This window comes from Sinohyriopsis cumingii, chromosome 6, assembly GCF_028554795.1.
Source record: "Sinohyriopsis cumingii isolate HCF-2022 chromosome 6, ASM2855479v2, whole genome shotgun sequence".
Classification (NCBI taxonomy): Eukaryota; Metazoa; Mollusca; class Bivalvia; order Unionida; family Unionidae; genus Sinohyriopsis; species Sinohyriopsis cumingii.
In genome coordinates, this window is record NC_142966.1 from 109,286,264 (window position 1) to 109,307,338 (window position 21,075).

Below are 21,075 nucleotides of genomic sequence, written 5' to 3' on the forward strand. Positions count from 1 at the left end.
TTAATTGTGTTCTATGGTCACCCTGGGTCGTCGGTAGTCTGGTTCCCTTACTTCGAACCACTCTGTTCCTCTTCATTTTGAAGAGTAATGGATATAAGTAAGATCAGGGAACCAGACTAGATTGTCAGTAGAAACAGCAACCACGGCAAGGCAGCCCAAATGGCGGAATCAAGCAAGCAAGCAAAATGGCGATCATGGTATGATTTGCTATAAAATGCAACATTTCAGTATGTTTTACTAGAGATATAATGTTATCATTTTCAGTATGGCAAAACGTGCCTCAAATAAAGTTTTCTTTGTTTTAAAGAGAAAATCGTTGAGTTAGTTTAAGTGTTTAGAACACTTGTTAGGCTGCGTGATGGCTCACTAAGTTCAATAACAATAATGCCAAGATGTCAGAAAGTACACACGAATCACCATGGGTTGGTTAAGATTATTGCATATGATCATGACAGCAGAGTTACCTCCAAGCATGTGATACTTTTTATTTAAGGAACGTCTGTCATTCCCACTGACACTCTATATAAATTTGTATTCCATTTAATATCAACCATTTGTCATCAAGCACTGTTTAAGTTTCGATAGACAGCCAGAGCCCATACCAAGTTTCATGGGCTATCAACAGAGTTTCAGGATGAGGAGTTCTGGACTCTTCACTCATGGAACTCAGGAGTCTTCAGTCCGTTTCTGTGAGTCCCTTGCTCTCAAAAGAATAGAAAGAAGAATGAGAAATTTTAATACATATCAGGTTTAAATTTTTAGCCATTTATAATATCTCATTAAAGAGTAAATATATTTAAATAAATACAATTTTAAGTTTTGACAACGTACATGTAAATATATTATTTGTAACAGCAAATTATAAACCACAATAAATTCATGAACAATTAAAGCATATGTCAGTGTGCTGATGTAGGTGCAATTACTCATCATAAATTAAATATTGACAGTTGTCCTAAAATTTAATACCAGTATAGTATAACGGGTATATTCAGTCCTGATTATTGAATGCTCTGTACCTTAATTGTCATCAACAAACTTCCAAATGAAAATTATTTAGAACTTTGGATTTGTAAAACTGTTAATCTGGGTCAAGAAAAAGAGCATGTCAGGTCTTATTATCACAGTATAGGGTAGTACAATTTAATTTTTTTTCCACATGCAAATCTTTCATTGTGACTTCACACAGACAGTGTGACATTCAATCCAGTTTGTACTGGATCGCATCTTTGGGTTGACATCATCCAAAAATGTTCATGTACTTTAACATTGAGTTTTGTCATATGTATTATGTGGGGTGTGTAAAGAATAGATGGAAAGATGATAGATGGAAGGATGGATGTGGATCAAGTAACGTGAATAATCTTCATTTAAAGGTATGTGTAATCAAAGTTAAAAGGTATGTGTAATCATTACAGAATGAATACATGACCATTATGACTTTTATTATAGGTACAATACCAAGAATGATCATTGAGAATGTTGTTTAGTTGTTAATTAATAAACAGTATTAAGTGCCTTAAGAGTTGGTCCAAAGGAATAAAGGTGGGATGTAATGTGGACATTGTAGAAAAGATGAATTGATCTTGGTACAGGTATGGTACCTAAATGTAGCTTTAACAAATTTAGTCATATCACTATGATGTTTGCAGTGTGGCAGTTATATAGTGATATCTAGCACTGGGGCATCATGCTGCAGACATGTAGCATCATGTCCCACCAGGCCAACTAGTCCTAATACTGACCGATAAGCACCAAGCGAGGCATCAGGTAGTACCATAAGTCTTCGGTATGACTCAGCTATGGTTCAAACTTACAACCTCTCACATCCGAGGCATATGCTCTAACTACCTAGGCCACTGGAGCAGTCACAGTACCTACAATATATGTACAATGTAGCTGATAGTTTGAAACTTTGAATTTGAATTCACACAAGCTTTAGGTACTGATTCTCAAATATCACCAGTCAAGTGGAACTTGTCCCACATTTGGTTCCTTGCGTTGGCATTATTGACTTTGTCATTTTCATCACATGTCCTTTTCTAGAAAAATACAAAACAGATTTTGTTGGCTCATTTTCATACTTTTTTATATTGATACTGTTGTGCCTTATAGAAATCAGACATACATGTATTTAAATAGCATTTATTAATATTATTATGGCATACAAGTGAGTTCTCAGAGCTTTGATTACTTTAATGAGATACATTTGTGTTGTCACATATTTAAAATGTAAACATCATTGCAACAAAATAGGGCATTATATATTTGGGAATCAATCATGAGTCACAGTTCTCGGAAACTTAATCACACATATTTGGATGCCAATTTTGTATCTGGGATGCAGAAAATCACTGAGGCGGGAGTCCTCTGTACACATGTAATAAGTGTGATGCAAAATTCAAAGACTTGCCAGTCGTGCTTCAGCCACCTACTTTGTGGGAAAATGTGTTGATCAGTTAGCTGTGCTGATATTTACAATGACAGAATTCAGTGACTGAAAGACCCATTGGTGTACATGTTGCTATTATAAGAGTACGTCAAAAGAACATCATGCAATAGCTTGACGGCAAGTTCAAAGGCTTTGACTGGTGTCCAGGTGGAAAAATGTACTGATATCTACAGTGATTCAGTTCAGAGGCAGAAAGACTCAGAGATGAACATGTGATCATTTAAAAGAGTACATGAAATAAATAACTTTTGCTTTCCTTATTGTGTTCATTTCCGAATGTAGCACCTTTAAGCAGTGCACATGACCTCAGAATCAAGACGTGTAGAGCTAGACAAAATGCCATTCGCAAATTTGGATAAGTATTTGGGGGTTAAATGGCAAACTTACGAGGATTGTAATGAGATTCAGAAGAATGCTAAAGCTGCTGATAATGATAGTTCTGATGGGACAGTAGCTAAGTGTAAGAAAGTGTGTGATGCCTAGCTTAGTGTTTAGAATAAGTCCTTACTGGGATTGACAAAATTCAGTCTCACTCCGATGGACAAACAAGAGTTATGTCTGTGTTATAAAGAATATAGAAATTAAACTCAATGGCAACCAATGGTTGTTGTAATTTTCATAGTTTTTTGGGAGAGCCAGGGGTCACGCTGCCAAGCGAAGTTGACTTCTAAGTCGCCTAAAAAAATGTAAACATCACCTTCTGCTACGAAAGCGACAACGGCTTCATCCTGTCATTTTTTAAGAGGTACATTGACTGACCATACTTTTTGAGATGCCCCCTCTCCTTAGCCCAGTTATAGTATTCTAGCGAAATGTATTCGTCAAGACATCAGTAGCTAGGCCTAGTTTTGATATCAGTTACATTGACATACAAACTCTTGCCCATTCACAAGCGTGTGTTTTGATAGCTGATTCACCAATAACCCTTTTTTATCACTGCCCAATTTCCACTTGCTATCCTTTGATGATAAAAACATACAAACTTGTGTTTGGAAACTTTAACAATAGTGTGTAAATAACAATTTGTGTTTTAAGATCAGAATCAGTAATCTGGAAATATATTAACTGCCTCTTGTACACTGTTTTGTCATAAAATTAGTTTGAAACTAAGTGAACGAGTAGGCCTAATGGGAAATAATGGTGGACATCGCTAAGTCTGGGATATACCAGTTTATTATAGATTGTCTATTTTTGTAAATCATCAGGCAAATATATTCAGAAAAATATAAAATTCATTGAAAGCAAAGCCTGGGTATTATTTTATTAAAGATTTAACTTTAAAATGCAGAAACGTATGGGACAATGTTATGTAGTATGTTGTGGAATCTGCAAGATGCGTTTTATGGTCTAAATTGTTTTCTGACTTAACACATATTTGTGAAAATATGGAAAAAAAGCAGCAAAGCAGATCTATACTATTTAACCATTGCTTAAAATTACATTGAGTATGTAGACAAATAAATAAACCATAAATTTGCAATCCTGTCAATGGACTGTTGTAATGAAATTAAATTGAGTGGTTACATTATGGAAACCTTTCTTTATAAAAATAGATGCACTCATGTCCATCTTGATTTTTTAGGAAAGAAGGGTTTAGTTCATATACCAACTATAAAGGAGACATGTCTGTAAACTTTTGCATTTCAATGTGTTGTGTATCAATAGTTACGGTAATGTTTCAACTGCAACAAAGAAATGTTTTATCTGCAATGAAGAAATGAGGATGAACAGAATGATTGCAAGACATGTGCATTTACCCTCATGTACACGGGACAGGGTTTGTTTCAAACACATTAGAAATCTTTGAAAATGCCATTAATATGAACTTTTACAAAGTATATATAAATAAAAGAAGTTTAAAAACTTGCACTGTAATTTGTGTTATTCTCTTTTAGAGTCATATGGCCAAAGAAACTCAGAAAATTGTCTACTTTAAAATAAAGGATCTCTTAAATCCAGAGTTAAATGCAAATATGAATACTGTGAAATAGAGGGCTTAATTGAAATAAGAGAACACACACACAGATATATATATATATATATATATATATATATATATATATATATATATATATATATATATATATTTGTGTTTCTAGCCTTGTGCCCACTAATTGTTCTGACCAAAAAGAGAAGTCACTTCTCCATAAAATTCAAGTCTAACTTGACCCCTGGAGGGGACTGCAACTTTTGCTGCTGGGACTCCTATTTTTACCAAAATGGGAGTCCTGGACTCCTAGTTTTAAATCCTAGAGAAACCTCTGAGTGATTAAACATGCACTGAAAGAACATTGTTTTTTTAATATGTCAGAGTAGCCTTCAAGATAATAATACACCACTCCCTCGATAACTCGCGCACATCGGGGTCCAGAAACATCGACCGCACTATAAGTGAGGCGCGAGTTATCGAGGGACCTATAAAATAGGCCCAAAACCAATAAAGTGATTGACGACATAACGGAGAAATGGGGGGGGTTAGGCAGATTATACTGTTGAATACTCACTTTATAATCGTTCTGAGACTAAATGTTAATAAATATCTCTTCTTAATGGTGTACTTTATTATTTCCTCATAGGACAACATTAATTTCAGGATAAATTACAGTATATTGAGGCGATCATCAAAAACATTATTCCACGTGGTTTCCATTCCCTTAACATGTGTACCACTTCACACATTGTGTACTATGTCACTAATTTTTATGTTGAATTGGATACATTCTAGTTTTATTGTTTGATCCAAATTAGACGTTTTTTATATACAAAAGATCGACTCTTTTCGAGAAACAGTGTCGATCAAACGATAGATAAATATTTTTGAATGTGATAGAAGTAATTGGTCTACAAATTTAAAACAACGTAAATTAGAACACGTTAATACTTGCTGTTTGTGCCACGCTTGACAAATATCAATTCACTTTTTGAAAAAAATCAGTTATTTTTTGTGTGTGTGTTACTTCTTGGTTTCTCTGCTGCCGAGCAAGATCCCTCAGATTTCTCAACTGCATGAGCTTTACGTAGTCAACATTTTGGGTCTCCAGCCACCTTATGGCAATATCAAAATATTTGATTGCTTCCTGTGCAGAGGGGTGGGGGGTGCAACATCTGCATCTGCATCACTTTCAACACTTGTGTTACTCCAGTTAGAATTGTCTTCTGCTGCAAATTTGTTCGCTATAGAAATAATTATAGTTTCATCTGACATGTATTCGGCTGTGGGGCAATCATTGTCAGCACAAATCCACTCCTCCATATCATCAAGAGAAACGCCCATCTCAGGACCATGAGTCTGTACGAATTTCTCCCAAACAGCCTCGGCATTAGTGACATCAGTTTCACTGAAACATTCGAAGTCACTATCATCGTCGTTGTCTCTGTTACTGTTTTGCTTTACATCAAAGGCAGCTCCAAGACCCTTAATCCAGCACCCGAGGTCTCTTGTAATCGATCTTTTTAAATGCAACAAACACTTCCCCAAGTTGTTGATCAAAACAAAGCCGGCATGTACATGTAATTAGGTTCTCACAGAAGTACTCACGGGTTTCGATGTGACGGTCGATTGACTCTTTTCATGTTTTAGATGAATAGAATATGTTGTGATTATAATGTTTACACTGAAACGGAATTAAAGGATTAGAACGTGACTTTCACACAGGAAGATGTTTAATTAGTGTTTATTTCATTCTCAGTTGCCACCTGTTGGCATTTACCAGAAGTTTTCATTGATCGCTATTTCACCAGACTGTTTATTTACAGTATACTGACAACTATTTATCATAAAAACTTACATAATATATGATATCTTTAAACAGAGGTCTCGCTAGGATTTTAAAACTGGGTCTTTCTGCCTCTGAAGTCAATCACTAAATATCAGTACATTTTCTCACTCAGCTGCTAGTCAAAGCCTTTGAACTAGCCCCCTAGCTGTTGCATCATGTTCTTTTTTTTTTTTTAATGTACTCTTATAAAATGGGAACAGTACATCAGAGAGTCTTTCAGTCACTGAATTCTGCCATTGTAAATATCAGCACAGTTAACTGATCAACACATTTTCCCACAAAGCAGGTGGCTGAAACAGGACCGGCAAATCTTTGAATTTTCCCGCGCACCTATTACATGCATACGGAGGACTCCCGCCTCAGTGATTTTCTGCGTCCCAGATAAAAAATTGGCATCCAAATATGCGTAATTAAGCGTTTTCGAGATCTCTGAAATTAATTCTTCTTTAGAACTTGCAAATTTCAAAATATGGATTATATTTTTACGGGCATTAATCACCATTTTCAATGATAAAATGAGCAATGTATCAAGGTTTAATTTATCAATTCGTATCGTAATTTTTTCATGTTCAGCATATTTTAAAGATATTTTAAATACATTTAAACTGGAAAAAATTGGGAGCCAAGATGGACACCGCGTTATAAGCGGGATCACGAGTTATCCGGGCACGAGTTATCGAGGGAGCAGTGTAGTGAGAATGAATAACAGTTAATTAGTCACACTGGCTTTGTGCTTGTTTATGTAAGTCAAACCTTTGGCTATTCTGAAGATTGGCCATGGCTGACCAAAATATGTAAAGGGGGAGCATCCAACGGAAAAAAAAAGTGAGTCACGGGGAAATTTTAAGATGAGAAACGGTGCGTCCTTTGAGATTTCATGTGTATTTGATCCTAAAGCTCGGTTCCCTGAGAGTACTGCATATGCATATAATTCCTCTTTTATCAATGTCCTCAGGAGTACAACAAATTCAAAATATTTTCTCATCATTTGTCTTATTTATTTAAGGGCTAAGGTTTATTAGAAGCATGAAAACCAGCCAATATTGCCTTCAGAGATTAATATAGAATTATCATTTCTCATATTATTTCTTTTTCTCTGTAGATTTACCATAGCTATTGTAAGAAAAGAAAGAACATATTGAACATGGCGCCATTGGTTCTCCAAGTCTCCGACCATACTTACTCCATAATAGGGACAAAGAAGAGAAAGCCCCCAGCTGCTGACACTCAATATGTTATGTCAGAATGTTCTACATATCAGGTATACTTCCATGGAACATTTTTCTGCATTCTAATAATTGAAACCTTGACTGTTCATTGCATGAAAGTGGTTACCAAATTTTATATATGTTATTATATATGGATACTCATGTCATGGTAAATTGGTCTTTATAAAGATGGAATTTATACTTTAACAAGATTTAATTAGTATGAATCCTTACTCAAACGTGTGCTTCATTCAATTACTGCATGTGAAGTGATTGAACAGAAAAACACAATGTTGTGAGACCCACCCATGGGAAAGGCAAATGATTCCTGAATAAAGCTGGTCTTTTTTATTCAGTTCAGTTTGAACTTATTTGCATATTTTGGACCAGATGGCCTTTCAATCGTGTTGTGATGTAAATGGGTTTGGATTTAAAGTTAGGTAATGTAAAATCTGCATAATTTTGGCCTAAAATAGTTAGGGCTATTCCATTAAAACATAATCAAGGGCGGGGATGGAGGGCAGTTTGAAATTATACCACCCTCACATAGAAGTAATTTACACCAGTTTTACAGCCACCCATAAAAAAGGACACTTATGCATAGATTTTTAAAAACTGTCACCTGCCCCTCCCCCAGTGTGTTTTAATGGATTAGCCCTTATGAAATGTATTCATCATGTCTGTTTTTTATTGCGTTAAGCAATTTGTAAAGTTTTCAGAAGTCTGTTATTATATGTTGTTTTTTTTTCTTTCTATAAGACACCACCAACATGCCAAGATCATGTTAAAATTATGTTGCAGAATGAGAATTTATTACTTGGACTGGGAATCAAAAGCAAATGGAGTGAATCAGAAACAAAATTACTGCTTCAGATAACAGCTGAAACAAAACTTCATTCCAAAAGATTCTGGGAGAAGTGTGCAGAAGAACTAAATAACAAATTTTCAACATCAAGAACAGGTAAATGCTTCTTCAAGACAAAATTAGTTACATATTGTGGTGTTATACAGAAGCTTAACAAATTGTATGTCCTTATAAATAATATTATAACCGATGCTTGTATGATATGGTATGAATCTTATCTTCATTATCCTAAACATGACACTGATAATTGTATGATATGGTATGAATTGTATCTTCATTATCCTAAAAATGACTCAAAATTCCACCTGCAGTATTTGACAGTGCATGGAAACAAAATATTCTTGTGTGCATCAAATAGGTGTAGCAACGGATTGTCACCCGTCTCCAGCCTGTACCCCATACAGGTGCAAGTCATAGCATTGAATAACTTATGCAGTTTTATTCAACTTGTTACATCTGTAGCGTAGGAACTATTGATGTTCACATATGTCCTTCCAAAACATGATGAAATGAAATCATATGGTTTGTGATAATGGTCTGGGGGGCTAGAATCTCACCTTCTAGCAATATATACATGTACTGGGCATATATATGATCTGACATGAATGATATTTATATTTTTCCTTAAGTTCCTTACTGTAGTTTCATACTGTCCAGTGTGTACTGTCCATCCATAGGGAGGAGGTAGTCATTGCAGGAATTCAAATTGGTCATATGAATATAACCCACTCCCACATACTAAAAGGTGAAGAACCACCAGAGCATGTATCGCGCAATGAACCATTCACTGTTAAGCACTTTATGATATAGTGTTTTGACCTGCAACCTATGCGCTATCAGTATTACAATGTGCATGACATGAAGGAACTTTCTGATATAATAAACATCACTTGTATAATAGAATTCCTGAAAGAAGTAAACATTTACTCTAAGTTATAACTTTTATGCCATCATCTTGAGCATTTTTATATAATATCTATACTATCCCTTATTTTCAATACCATTTCATCTAACTTCATTGATATAAACCTTTTACATTCCCTGTTGATCAGGAAGCTTTATTTCTTACCGTTACCATCTTATCATTTTGCCTTCAACTCTTTGGTTTTACATCACTGGTCGATATAAAACCTTGTACCACTTTTAAATGATCCTACATATAATCTTTTGTATGGCACTAAATAGCCTAACAGTGCTGGTGTGCCACAAAAATATAATCAATCAATCAGTGTGTACTGTCTATACCACCTTTACATGTAGCCATGGGGGGGGGCCAGAGTGGCCGAGTTTTCTAAGGCGTTCGCTGTTACATATCACTGCCATCTCACCTCTGTCTGCGTGAGTTCGAGTCTCATGCTTGGCTAACATTGGTGCATGAGAAAGCCTGCTAGGAGCTTCTTGTGGGTCGGTGGTTCTTCCCGGGGTTTTCCAGGGTTTTTCCTCCACTAATTATACTGGCCGCCATGTATAGCCTATCTTGTGCTTATAAATGGCGTTAAACCCTACAACAACAACAACAACAACATGTAGCCATGGTATTTATATTCTTATAGTACTCATCTAATGAGGGTTTGGATAAAAAAATTATGCAAAAATATTAAAATTACAATTATGTAAGCAGCTAGCAGTATTTGCAACAATATCCTTGCACTTTCTAAGAAAGAATTAATCTAAATTTTAGGTGCCTCTTGCCGTCTTTATTTCAAGAGAATAAAATCAGGACAACCCAGTAGTCCCCAGTCACAAGATGTAGACTGTGCAGGTTTAGTGAAGATCAACAAAGATACTTCTTTCCCAAACAAAGATCTTGATTTCAGTCTTAGAGAGGTTTGCAGCTATTTATGATTATGATGTACTACAGTAAAACTTCAATTATCCGGCCAATGTACATTTTCTATTATCCGTCTATTCTCATATCCATCATGGTCTTGGTCCCGCACCCAGAAGGATAATCGAAGTTCTGCTGTACATTTAAACTAAAACTCACATTGCTGTATAATGTACCAGGATAAAGAGGAGTGCAGATTAAGTGCATCAATTTATGAGAAGTGCTGTATTTAGTACAGTGTGATAAAAGAGAGTTTTTATTACAAATTAAATCAATTCTGTTTTTATAGGTTACTGCATTTGTATGGGAAAATATGAACAAGTTTGAGATGGAAATACTGCACGACCTTTGGAGTGCAGTATATCGATCTGACAAAACAAGTTCATATTTTCCCATACAAATGCAGTAACCTTTTTATTATATGCTCATTTTCTTACTCTACCTAAGGCTTAATTATAGAAACAAAATTACACTGCAAGAAACAAAGTAATTGAATGTTTGCCATATATTCCAAACTAAATATACATGCACAGATTAATCATTACACAAAAACAACATTATTAATGTGCACATAACTCTGCCCAGATAAATTTGAACTTGTCATGCACTGGACATAACTTTCAAAAGAAAATGGCATTTTGTTCTACTTAAAATTGAAATTTGGAGTTGTATAATTGTGAATGAATGCGTATTGCAACAACTTTTCCATTTGATCTGGAATTAATAAATTTTGGTATTTTTGTTGATTCTACAAAATTGTGATTATGGACTGTATTTATCTGTGCCAATTCTACATGAAGTACATCAGATTTCAGCAGCGTGTTGACATCTGCAAGTTTATTTCTGTTCTGTCATTGAATATTTGACAAAAATGAACATATTATAAATTGCTTTATAACATCAGTAATAATTATGTATTTGATTTCCTTAGCATTGACTAAATCTAGATTTAAATTTATAAAACATAGGTAAACTGTGACAGAATAATACTTTTAAAGCCATAAAAATCTATAAAATTTATTTTAAATAGTACAAGAACATGTATATATCAGGTTTCTTCAGGATACTGAAATCCACATAAAATTATATGTACTTTTCAATTTTGGATGCATGAAAATTTAAGTAGCTGAGTCCTTGGTAGACAAGTCTTTAAATGAGCAAAATTCTGTTTTAATTGATCTGTTTCCACAAAGAGAGTATCAATCATGTAATGTATGCACTATCAAACAAACTTCAAGTGATTTTAATGAGATTAGGTGAAGCCACATTGGTCAGACCTAGCAGACATGGAGATTATGACACCTGTTAATTGAGCAAAAGACTAATTAAACAGGTGTGTGCTTTGACACCTCTCTTTGGTATGCTAACTCAGCAGTTTTAATCCATCATATTAGAAATCCTAAACACAATATTTGGAACACTTGCATGTTGTCATATTACTGTAATTAGATAAATAGTGCCAAGATTTTAGGATTTATTTTGTATTTTGGAATTATCCAACCTGCCATGTTAATTATCATAAAATCGGCGGTTATTTGGTGTCATGTACAGTTCCCTTTTCAAGTGATTATCATGTGTACTATTACGATGGCAACTTTCCTTGATGCATCAAGGCTGTAGATGAGAGCAACTCTTGTGAGACTTGCCAAAAGATATCAGTAGCTACATCTAGTTTTGATAATGAGAACAGAAAACCAAAGAAACTGAGACATTCACAGAATCATTGATGGAGTAAGGACATTCCTATGGACAGAAAGAAAGAAAGCAATGAAATGTTATAATGCAATGGCAACCCAAGGAATGCTGAATGTGGAAAGCACTGGAGAAATTTGTTAAAGTTTGTTTAAATAAAAATGGAATGTTGTATGGTGTGTTTTTTAAAGATGAAATGAAAAAAGGGAGTGGAATATGGTCATATACTTATTTAAGTGTAATGGGACATATTTTTATATTTGAAATGGAACTGAGCTAATGAAATAAATTAATATTGAAAAGAATGTGTAATTCCTTGATTCCTTCAAGTTGCACACAAAATTAAAGGATGGTATAGTTAAGACATTTTCTTTATCTCGAATGTTATTAACTGTGGTTAGAGACATTTTCAAAAAATAATTCTACTTGGATGCATTATCTTACAGACAAACCAACAGAGTACAAGATGAATATGGTGCCATACATCTTCCAGACAAGCTGGCACAGTAGTACAGGATGAGTGCAGCGCTGTAAAGTGAACCATGCCTATAAGCATCCAGGACTGCAGCAGTATTAATAAATTTGAGCCAAGATACGTACTTGAAGAAATTGGATTCTGAGCTGTCGTCAGAATGCATCACAGATACTGTCAGATATTTGCATTTCATGAGGTGTAAGTGAAACTGTAAGGATCAAATGTTTATTAATGAACCTGTATGAAAATACAAGAAGCATGTGTGAAATGAGGAAAAAGTACTTGTATAGTAAGAACTGTGAGGTGAGGAATTAGTCAATGTTAATTCAAAGCTAAACTAGATATTCCTTGCCTACATGCTTCCTAAGTATAAACTTGGACACAGTCATATTAAGTCCCTTGTTTACATGCTAGGATTTGTGTATTGCTCCCAGATGAAGGTCAGCTGAAAAGTGAGTATAATATCTTTGCATGTAATGTGTAACCGTTTATTTTGCATTTTATGGTTAATGTCATTTTTAACCTAAATATCTAAAGAAATAATTGTTATATATTGTCTTTTGACAATCCGTACACAATTATGTATGATAGCATAAAGCTTAATAGAGTAGTAGCATATACAAACTTGTTAAGTTATTGAACAGACTATTTACTTTTCAGATATTTTCAAAAGTTTGTTTTCAAGTTGGTTTCTTTGGTCCATCTTTCAGGTGATGAACAAGAATTATTTTCTTGAAGATAACCCAATAACATAGCTTTGCATTACAAAATGGAAAAAGCAAGTTTGTATTCTAATTTCAAAGAAGTGATTTGATTTTCGTGCAACAAATAAATGTGTTGTTGTGTAATTTATTCTAGTAATTTGTTTCGTAACCGAAAAATATAAGGCAAACATTGATTCTTTTTCAAAAATGCACATATATTCATATAATTTACTAATCATTTTCCAAAAGTCATCTGCACTGTAATTGAAATTATACTTAGAAAGAAAAAAAATTGCTTGCTACATGTAACAGATGTATTTCACTGAGTGGGTGAAACACTGAAGTATTTTCACCCACTTGATGAAATATATCCATTATTGACTCGTTTCAAGCAAATTTCCCCTATTTTCTATAAAATAATTATGAATATTGAGAGTGGGAAATCATGTCACCATATTTTGTTGAATAAAACTTGAATTATTAATTTTTGCCTCCAATCTGGAGCTTGCCTGTTTTTGTGTTTGTTTATGCTTATATGTTTAAAGATGTATCAGTTTTAAGAATTTACCCTATTAACCTTTGAATATGACATTAAAGAAACTTTTAAAAATGACTAACAAGAGTACTTATCCTTAAGTCGAATCCTGCATCTTCTTAAAGAGAAATCCATTGATGACAGTGGCATCCTTTGTCAGTAATTTTAGTTTCACTTTTAAATTGAGCTGAGAAGTATTACATTTGCTTAGGCCTCCTGTAAAATATTTCTGTAGAATAATGAATTTCAGAATCTTCTATTTAACATGTCAATATGTCCAAGTGAACACATTTTCAACAGCACTTTTCCGTGAAACTGTTGTTTATTTCTTCCTTTTATCAGTGGAGCATGAAACAGAACCACCTAGCATACACTGTTCCACTCAAACCCAGAAAAATAGTTCCTAAAGCAAGTATTTATGACAAACCGACCTGGTTCTGACTGCCAGAAAAGTACACAATACACATTGTCAGAGGAAATTCTTGTTCCTATACTACAAGGGCAATAACAAGTGTCTGTATTAAAATAAGCAACTGATGGAGGCCTTGTACCAATGATGAGATATGTATCACCTGTTGAGATGTACCAATGATGAGATATGTATCACCTGTTGAGATGTACCAATGATCAGATATGTATCACCTATTGAGATGTACCAATGATCAGATATGTATCACCTGTTGAGATGTACCAATGATCAAAGATGTATTGCCTGTTAAGTCCAAAACCAACTAAAAATATTCCATTCCAACCTTTTGTGCAACTTTTCACTGTCAGCTGCTAGATAGGGAGCAGGCACAGACAAAAACATTGCCTCTGGGAAGTCCATCTTTGCTAGCTGATGTTCTGATATGTTAACCGTATATACATTTTGGTGGATCGAACAGATATTTCAGTGGATGCCAGTGTTTCCCTTTACGCATGTTTGTGCGTCAGGGACACACGCTGGAGAAAATTGACGCAGACATTTTGTTACCATGCGTTTTTTTTTACGCAAAGGATTTTCATAATGTGATCAGAATTTATTTAATACCCAGTGCATTGGACGATTGATGGCATCGTACATACTTCGAGTACTGGCATTGACTGGTCCCCCGCTTTGTTTACTCCCTGCCTTGCACTCCTCTATTTGTATAGCAGGTTGTAACGCGGGGAACATACGATACAGTGAACCAGACTAGCATAGGCAATGTTATGATGGAGTAGCTTCCCCTAATCTTGTCAGCTTCTTGCGATTTCCCTCGAGCTCAGCAAGCTGTCATCTAGATGTTTAACCTCAATGCTTGTTGCACTAGAAAGTGATCTCCGGATTCAAACGTTGTGCACTAAAAATCATTAGCGAAGAAAGTGAAAGAAGCAGAACACAAAAGAGTAACTGTGGATCTAACTTTAATGAAAAATGGAGAAAATAATTCCCTTGACTGATCGTGTGATTGCAAAGACTGCAAAAGTGAATAATCCTTTCGTGACAGGTTTTATAATTTTTAAAAATCTGCCCTCGTTCGCCACAAGATATCTGGAGAACACATTATAACCTAAGACATTCTTTCACAACAAAGAAATCAGTAAACTTGCAGAGACAAATGCGCTATTTGAATTAGTCAGCAGGTCATTGCAGATTTTGTTGGTTTTTAACTTTGCAGCAGTAAAAGAGAGATCTTAAAGTTCAAGTGTAACTTATAGAAAGAAGATGAATCATTATCCTCCTTGATATTTGGATAAATGTGTTATAGGACAAAGTAAAAAGAAACCTATGATAGTACACATTTTATGAAAGGCAGTAAATTAACTCCCATTTGGTAAAAGAGATTTATTTGGGTTTTTGTATTGGCTTGTATGTAATGTGTTGGGCTATAATATTGCTTCAGGAGACTGTTAAAAGTATGACTTTAAAAGAAAAATGACCTAATAAAAGTATTCTTTGAATGGAGAATGCATTTGTTTGTTAATTGTACATGTTTGGTTTATTTGTATGTTTAGAGAGAGAGAGAGAGAGAGAGTGAGAGAGAGAGAATTTTGTGCAAGTTGCAATATCCTATTTCAATCTAAAAAAGTACGAGTCATATGAAAATTTGTCAGTACATATTTGACCCTCACATTTTTTATTTGACCCCCCAGTATTGACACCAAGGTTTTTTTTTTACCCTCAATTTTACACCTCTGGGGGATACACTGGGATGCAGTGGCAAGCCAATGCATCTAATCAAAATCAAGTTGTTCACATTTGAACATTGTTCCTATTTGACCAAGACAAGGCAAGCACACAGCTGGAATGGACTCCTGAATAAGCAATTTTCAACTGACGGTCCATGTTTGTTCAAATACATCCTTTCTATTACACCTGTAATGGCTTCTGTCTGGTATGCCACGCTGCCTGCGCCAGTTTATTAGTGCCAAATCTTGGAGCCAAGCTGAAGCCTGTACAATCGATGGCATGCTGCATATCTGTTATCTGGACTCATACGACTTTGTAAAGCTCGAGAACAAGGTTGCCAGTTTTCATGGAGTTTCATATTATTGAGTTTTCAGCTGGTGATTCATTGACCCTGTGTTTTCATTAGTCTATATCTCACCTTTTGCTTTCTATACAGTGGTTTCCAATTTTCAGTATTACATATTTTTTGTAATATTCAAGAAAGTCTTCATGGTTATTTCTTAATTTTTCCTTGAACATGTCATTTCTGACATTGAACTCTAGTCTCGTAATGAAGACTTCAACCCTGATATTTAAGTTTTTGGGTGACCCCCCAAAAAATATCAGGGTTGATGTCCTACATTGTAGGACTAACTGAACTCCATGCCGTCATTTGCATATACTACTCCTGATGAACCAAATATTTCGTTTTCAGTTTCTTCTTTCTAAATTTGTTTGGTTGGTATTTTTTCAGTCATGTGCTGTTATGTTGACCTTTGTATGTTTAGTAGAGTTTCCTCTTTGCCATGGGAATGTTATATCATTGCCATTTGTGATGGATTTCTTATCATTAGTACAAATCAGCAATTCTATTTTAGTCAATTCCAGTCCTAATTTCCCTTCAGGTGTGCAAAAAATCTGTAGTAAGAAGACATCTTACTATTCTAATGTAAAAAAGGCCCCAGCATTATTAGTGGTTCCCAGATGCTCTTCCAATAGTCTTGTCCTTATTTAAAAAATAAAACTATTTCTAAAAATTAAATATCATAGAAGGCAAAATATTCTGTTTTTAAACTAAGTAATAGAAAAGAGCGAAAATCAACAAGTTTTGTAAAATTCAACAAATAATTTATTTCCTTAGAAGACAAAGGGAAGCTTTCAAAAGAACTTAAAGAAATGCGAATTAAGTCCCAAATAGTCGATGAAGTTTTACCACAAGTCCTAATGAATATAGTTCTAATAAAATTCCAGTGGTACTTCAAATAAAATCCAATGCTGAAGGTGTTGATTTGCCTGTAGTCTTGAATGTACTAATGTACCAATGGCTTGAAGTATAATAATGTGCCATCGTTCTTTTGCTGAATCATAGTAATATAATCCAAGATATTTTTGTCAGAATTCTATAATTTCAAATTATTGTCTCTGTCCAAGAATATTATGGAGCATTTTATAATTCCAGAGGATAATAATTTGAATTAATAATTCTAACCCAATTCAAAATACTGAACACAACAATATGACCAATTCTGCTTCAAGATCTTAAAGCATGAATGAGTAATTTCTCAGGTAAACAAGGTTATAAAGCCGTCTACATAAACTCTGTGACAAGTTTCATTTTCTAAAAACTTGTTCCTTAATGAAAACATCCATTCTAGAAGATTGATAATATTGTTTGAGGTTTTTACTATCAGAACTATCATGTTGTTTGAAGCTTTTTTTGCCACATAAATAATGTTGTTTGAAGATTTCTATTTCCAGTTGAATAATGTTGCTTGAAGCTTTTTATTGAAGAGATGAATAATGTTGTTCAAAGTTTTTATTGCCAGATGATTATTGCTGTTTGAATATTTTTATTGCCAGATGAATAATATTGTTTGAAGCTCTTTATGCCGGCCGAGTTGTCTAAAGCACTCAAGCACTCACCATTATGGATCACTGCCATCTCACCTCTGTCTGCGTGGGTTCAAGTCTTGGGCTCGGCCAGTGTAGGTATGTGAGAAAGCTTGCTGGTAGCTTCTTGTGGGTCAGTGGGTTATTCCTGGGTTTTCTCTGGTTCTTTCTCCACCATTTATACTGGCCGTCATGTATAGCCTGTCTTGTGCTTAAAATGGTGTTAAACCCTATAACAACAACAACTTTATTGCCAGATGAATAATGCTGTTTGAAGCTCTTTATTGCCAAATGAATGTTGTTTGAAACTCTTTATTGCCAATTGAATAGTAATGTTTGAAGTTCTATATTGCCTTTGAAGCTCTTTATTGCCAGGTGAATAATGTTGTTTGAAGCTCTTTATTGCCAGTTGAATAATGTTGTTTGAAGCTCTTTATTGCCAGGTGAATACAGTGTGACCCTGCTATAACACTGTAGTTAGGAGCCATAAAATCCAACCACATTATATAGCGAACCGTGTTATATGCAACCAAGTCAGTTAACTGAAGAAAATGTACCCCCCAAAAAAACAAAATTGGGTGTGTGTGTGGGTAATAAATGCAGGCGGTAAAATACGTGCTTCGTCGGCACAGTTACCATTATGAATTAATATATATTAAATGAGAAATATACCTGTAGTGAAAACAGAGAAGACATAATATAATAGTTTATTTAGAGAACCATGAATTGGTACATATACGTGAATCCTGTTTATATATAAATGTCTAATGTATAGCATGAATAGAGTATCAGCACTGTGTACTCACCTGCGAACCTCATCATATACATTGAATCCACAATACAAGTGATTCCATCGAAAATATGCACACGCACAGCTTTAAAATATTCATTAATTTTGTAACAGGTCATATTGGTCTGAATTCAGTGGAAAAATATAGCACAATCACGTAACAAATGACGAAGCACATTTACTTTAAAGTACGTTCCAAGTCGGTAAAGGTTAGTTTGCACTTTAAGCCGCCGTTAGCATAAACTTTTTCCCTACAAAAATGAAACTTTCACAGCACAGTTAACGTGTTCCAGTCACGTTGGAAAATGCAAAAATCCATCAGATTCCATCACTTTTATTTAAGTTTGGTACATGTACTGACTTCCCTTGAAGAAAAGTTCCTTGCTGTTATTGAAAGGTTGTTGTCGGCTTTCTTTGATGAAGGGTGCATGCGCTATTGAAGTCACCGCTAAAGGACAGCTTTGGAGAACCAAACAAATGCCCATTTCTTATTGTGGCGGCAACATCAAATAACTGCATTGCATGATTGAGACTGGTATTTTTCCATTTGCTGAGTACGTTTTCATAGCAGTCGGTGCTTCAGCGGTAATCTGTTTCCTTTGAAATTTCAGCAAACTATTTTATCTGGGTACATTTTTAAAAAGGAATTGGCCGTCGTTTAGACTATTCTAGTTACTGTCCCTCCATGCCTACTGAATAAATCAATAAGTAAGATGTATTTTTTATATATTTTTTTTTTAACATTTGTGGTAGCAGCGTGATGCTGCCTTTCACGTATGCGTCTGAAAATTAACAAAGGGTCAATGGAGACACAGGTGTCCTGATGACAGGGATTATTACAGAAAACGTGAGCGTTCTGAAGGATTTAATTCTGAGTGAAACGAAGAGGAGTTTTACTTACCATCCACATACAAATGTCAGTCTTTGTAAATATATTAATTACTAGCGAGTGGCTGAAAATCCAATGAAAGATAGATTATGAGACAATGCCTCGACCGGTTGATCTCCATTACCAGAAATGTTAACAGAAAAAAAGCGGATATTTCACAGCATACAGAACTCATACTAGATGTCAGGATAAGCAGATTATGATATCACAATGCACTGTTTAGATGGTTTGTCAGTATGGACAAAGAATTTGTTTATGTAACAATATATAAATTTCAGTGCATTTTGTATTCAGTTTGCGGCTTCCTTTCATAGGGCCTCTGAATTTCTGCACTCCAAAGCAATGGTTGTATATAAAAGTTTAAACAGCCAACAATGTTGCCAACAAATAAAAAAAAAGCCACATGGTATGTTTTGCAGCCAATAAGGAAAATCAATCCAAGTTTGCGATATTGGCGAAGACCTACGCGATTCCAGAATAAACTTTTTATGCATTTTTTTCTTCTTACTTTTAAGAAGAAAAAAATACTTTTTCGTGTACGAGAAAAATAGATATAAAATTTCAGGAGCCAGGCCATGATCGTCTTGTATTATTCATACACGATCTCTTCCCCAAAATGATAAACAGCTTTTTACGGTTTTTTCATACTTTTTAAGACTTTTTTTCTTCACAAGAAAAAGGATTTGTATATGAAATTTCTGGAGCCATGCCATGACCGTGTTATATCCGAATTCGCGTTATAACGGAGTGCGCTATAGCGGGGTCACACTGTAATGTTGTTTGAATCTCTTTATTGCTAGGTGAATAATGTTGTTTGAAGCTCTATATTACCAGGTGAATAATGTTGTTTGATTTTAAAGGCATGCCTCTAACAGCGGGTCAGAGAACGCATGTTCTATTGATTTTGATCATGATAATGTGCAATCATCATGGCCACCAATAACATGATGATTAATATATATAAAAAATCCGAATTTTTTTAAATGCTTTTTAAAATAATAATAAATTTAAAACATTAATGTTATTTTAGCAAGATTATATTGTATTTTGTGAAATGCAACACTTGTGAATATTCAATTGATTATTATGTGACCAGTCCTAACAATATTTAATTCATAAAAATTTTTTTTTTTTTTTTAGAATACCTACAGGAAAAAATAATTGTGGAATAGATAGTTTTGTCACATTGTTATTAAATGTACCTTATTTCATGTAATTTTTTATACAAAAAAATAATATTAATTTTTGTTTACAAAAAAGTATATGCAAAATAAATAATTATAATTTGGTGGTATTGACCGTGTATGAAAAATAAAGGGATTGTACCTAAACAAGTTCTTTGGAACACACGCTACTCAACAACCTAATGGTACAAACATACAAAGTAAACGTATATTTATGTCTCATTCTAATTACAATAAAAATAAAAGTACTCAGCAAGATATTTGTTATTAGTGAGAGAGAGAGAGAGTTTTATGTCTCAGTGTGCAAGTTCGTCTGCATTTAGAGCATATGTATTGTAGCTGTTATGTTGTGTAATGTTGGCAAAAAGATTAAGATGGTTTGAACATGTACTAGTTATAGGTATTATTTATTAGTAAATTGTACGCAACGATACGAGTCCACATTGTCAAGAAATTAAGTGCAACTTGTATTTTTACAGTGTGAGAGAGAGAGATGAAACAAAATTTTGTCAGTTTTATTCAGGGTGGTTTTTATGTGTAGCTTTTGCAAAGAGAAAAAAGACTATTTTCAGTTACCTGACGATTGGGATAATCCTCATGTATTACAACTCTACTATATTCCATTATCAATAAACACCGCTAAATCAACA

General features: G+C 34.4%; 1 protein-coding gene across 3 annotated transcripts; it reads left to right on the forward strand.

Annotated features, from left to right (window-relative positions):
* The first annotated feature begins 87 nt into the window (after window positions 1-87).
* On the forward strand, window positions 88-20,681 carry LOC149797692 (uncharacterized). Of its 3 annotated transcripts, none has more exons than XM_089962616.1 (5): window positions 88-197; window positions 7,334-7,492; window positions 8,199-8,400; window positions 9,986-10,131; window positions 12,271-20,681. In XM_089962616.1, the coding sequence occupies exons 1-5, from the start codon at window positions 186-188 to the stop codon at window positions 12,292-12,294; spliced, it is 543 nt and encodes a 180-aa protein (XP_089818742.1). In that variant the 5' UTR covers window positions 88-185; the 3' UTR covers window positions 12,295-20,681. The 3 variants fall into 3 exon arrangements, with proteins under 3 accessions (XP_089818742.1, XP_089818744.1, XP_089818743.1); XM_089962617.1 differs by having other exon boundaries at window positions 89-197; window positions 8,241-8,400; XM_089962618.1 differs by lacking the exon at window positions 9,986-10,131.
* The last annotated feature ends 394 nt before the right edge of the window (window positions 20,682-21,075 follow it).

Bases quoted from the DNA above. Each gene is read 5' to 3' on its own strand.
- LOC149797692 (XM_089962616.1), top strand. The intron at 7,493-8,198 runs GTATACTTCCAT...TCTTTCTATAAG, and splicing joins CAGAATGTTCTACATATCAG to ACACCACCAACATGCCAAGA. The intron at 10,132-12,270 runs GTTTGCAGCTAT...ATTATCTTACAG, and splicing joins TTGATTTCAGTCTTAGAGAG to ACAAACCAACAGAGTACAAG.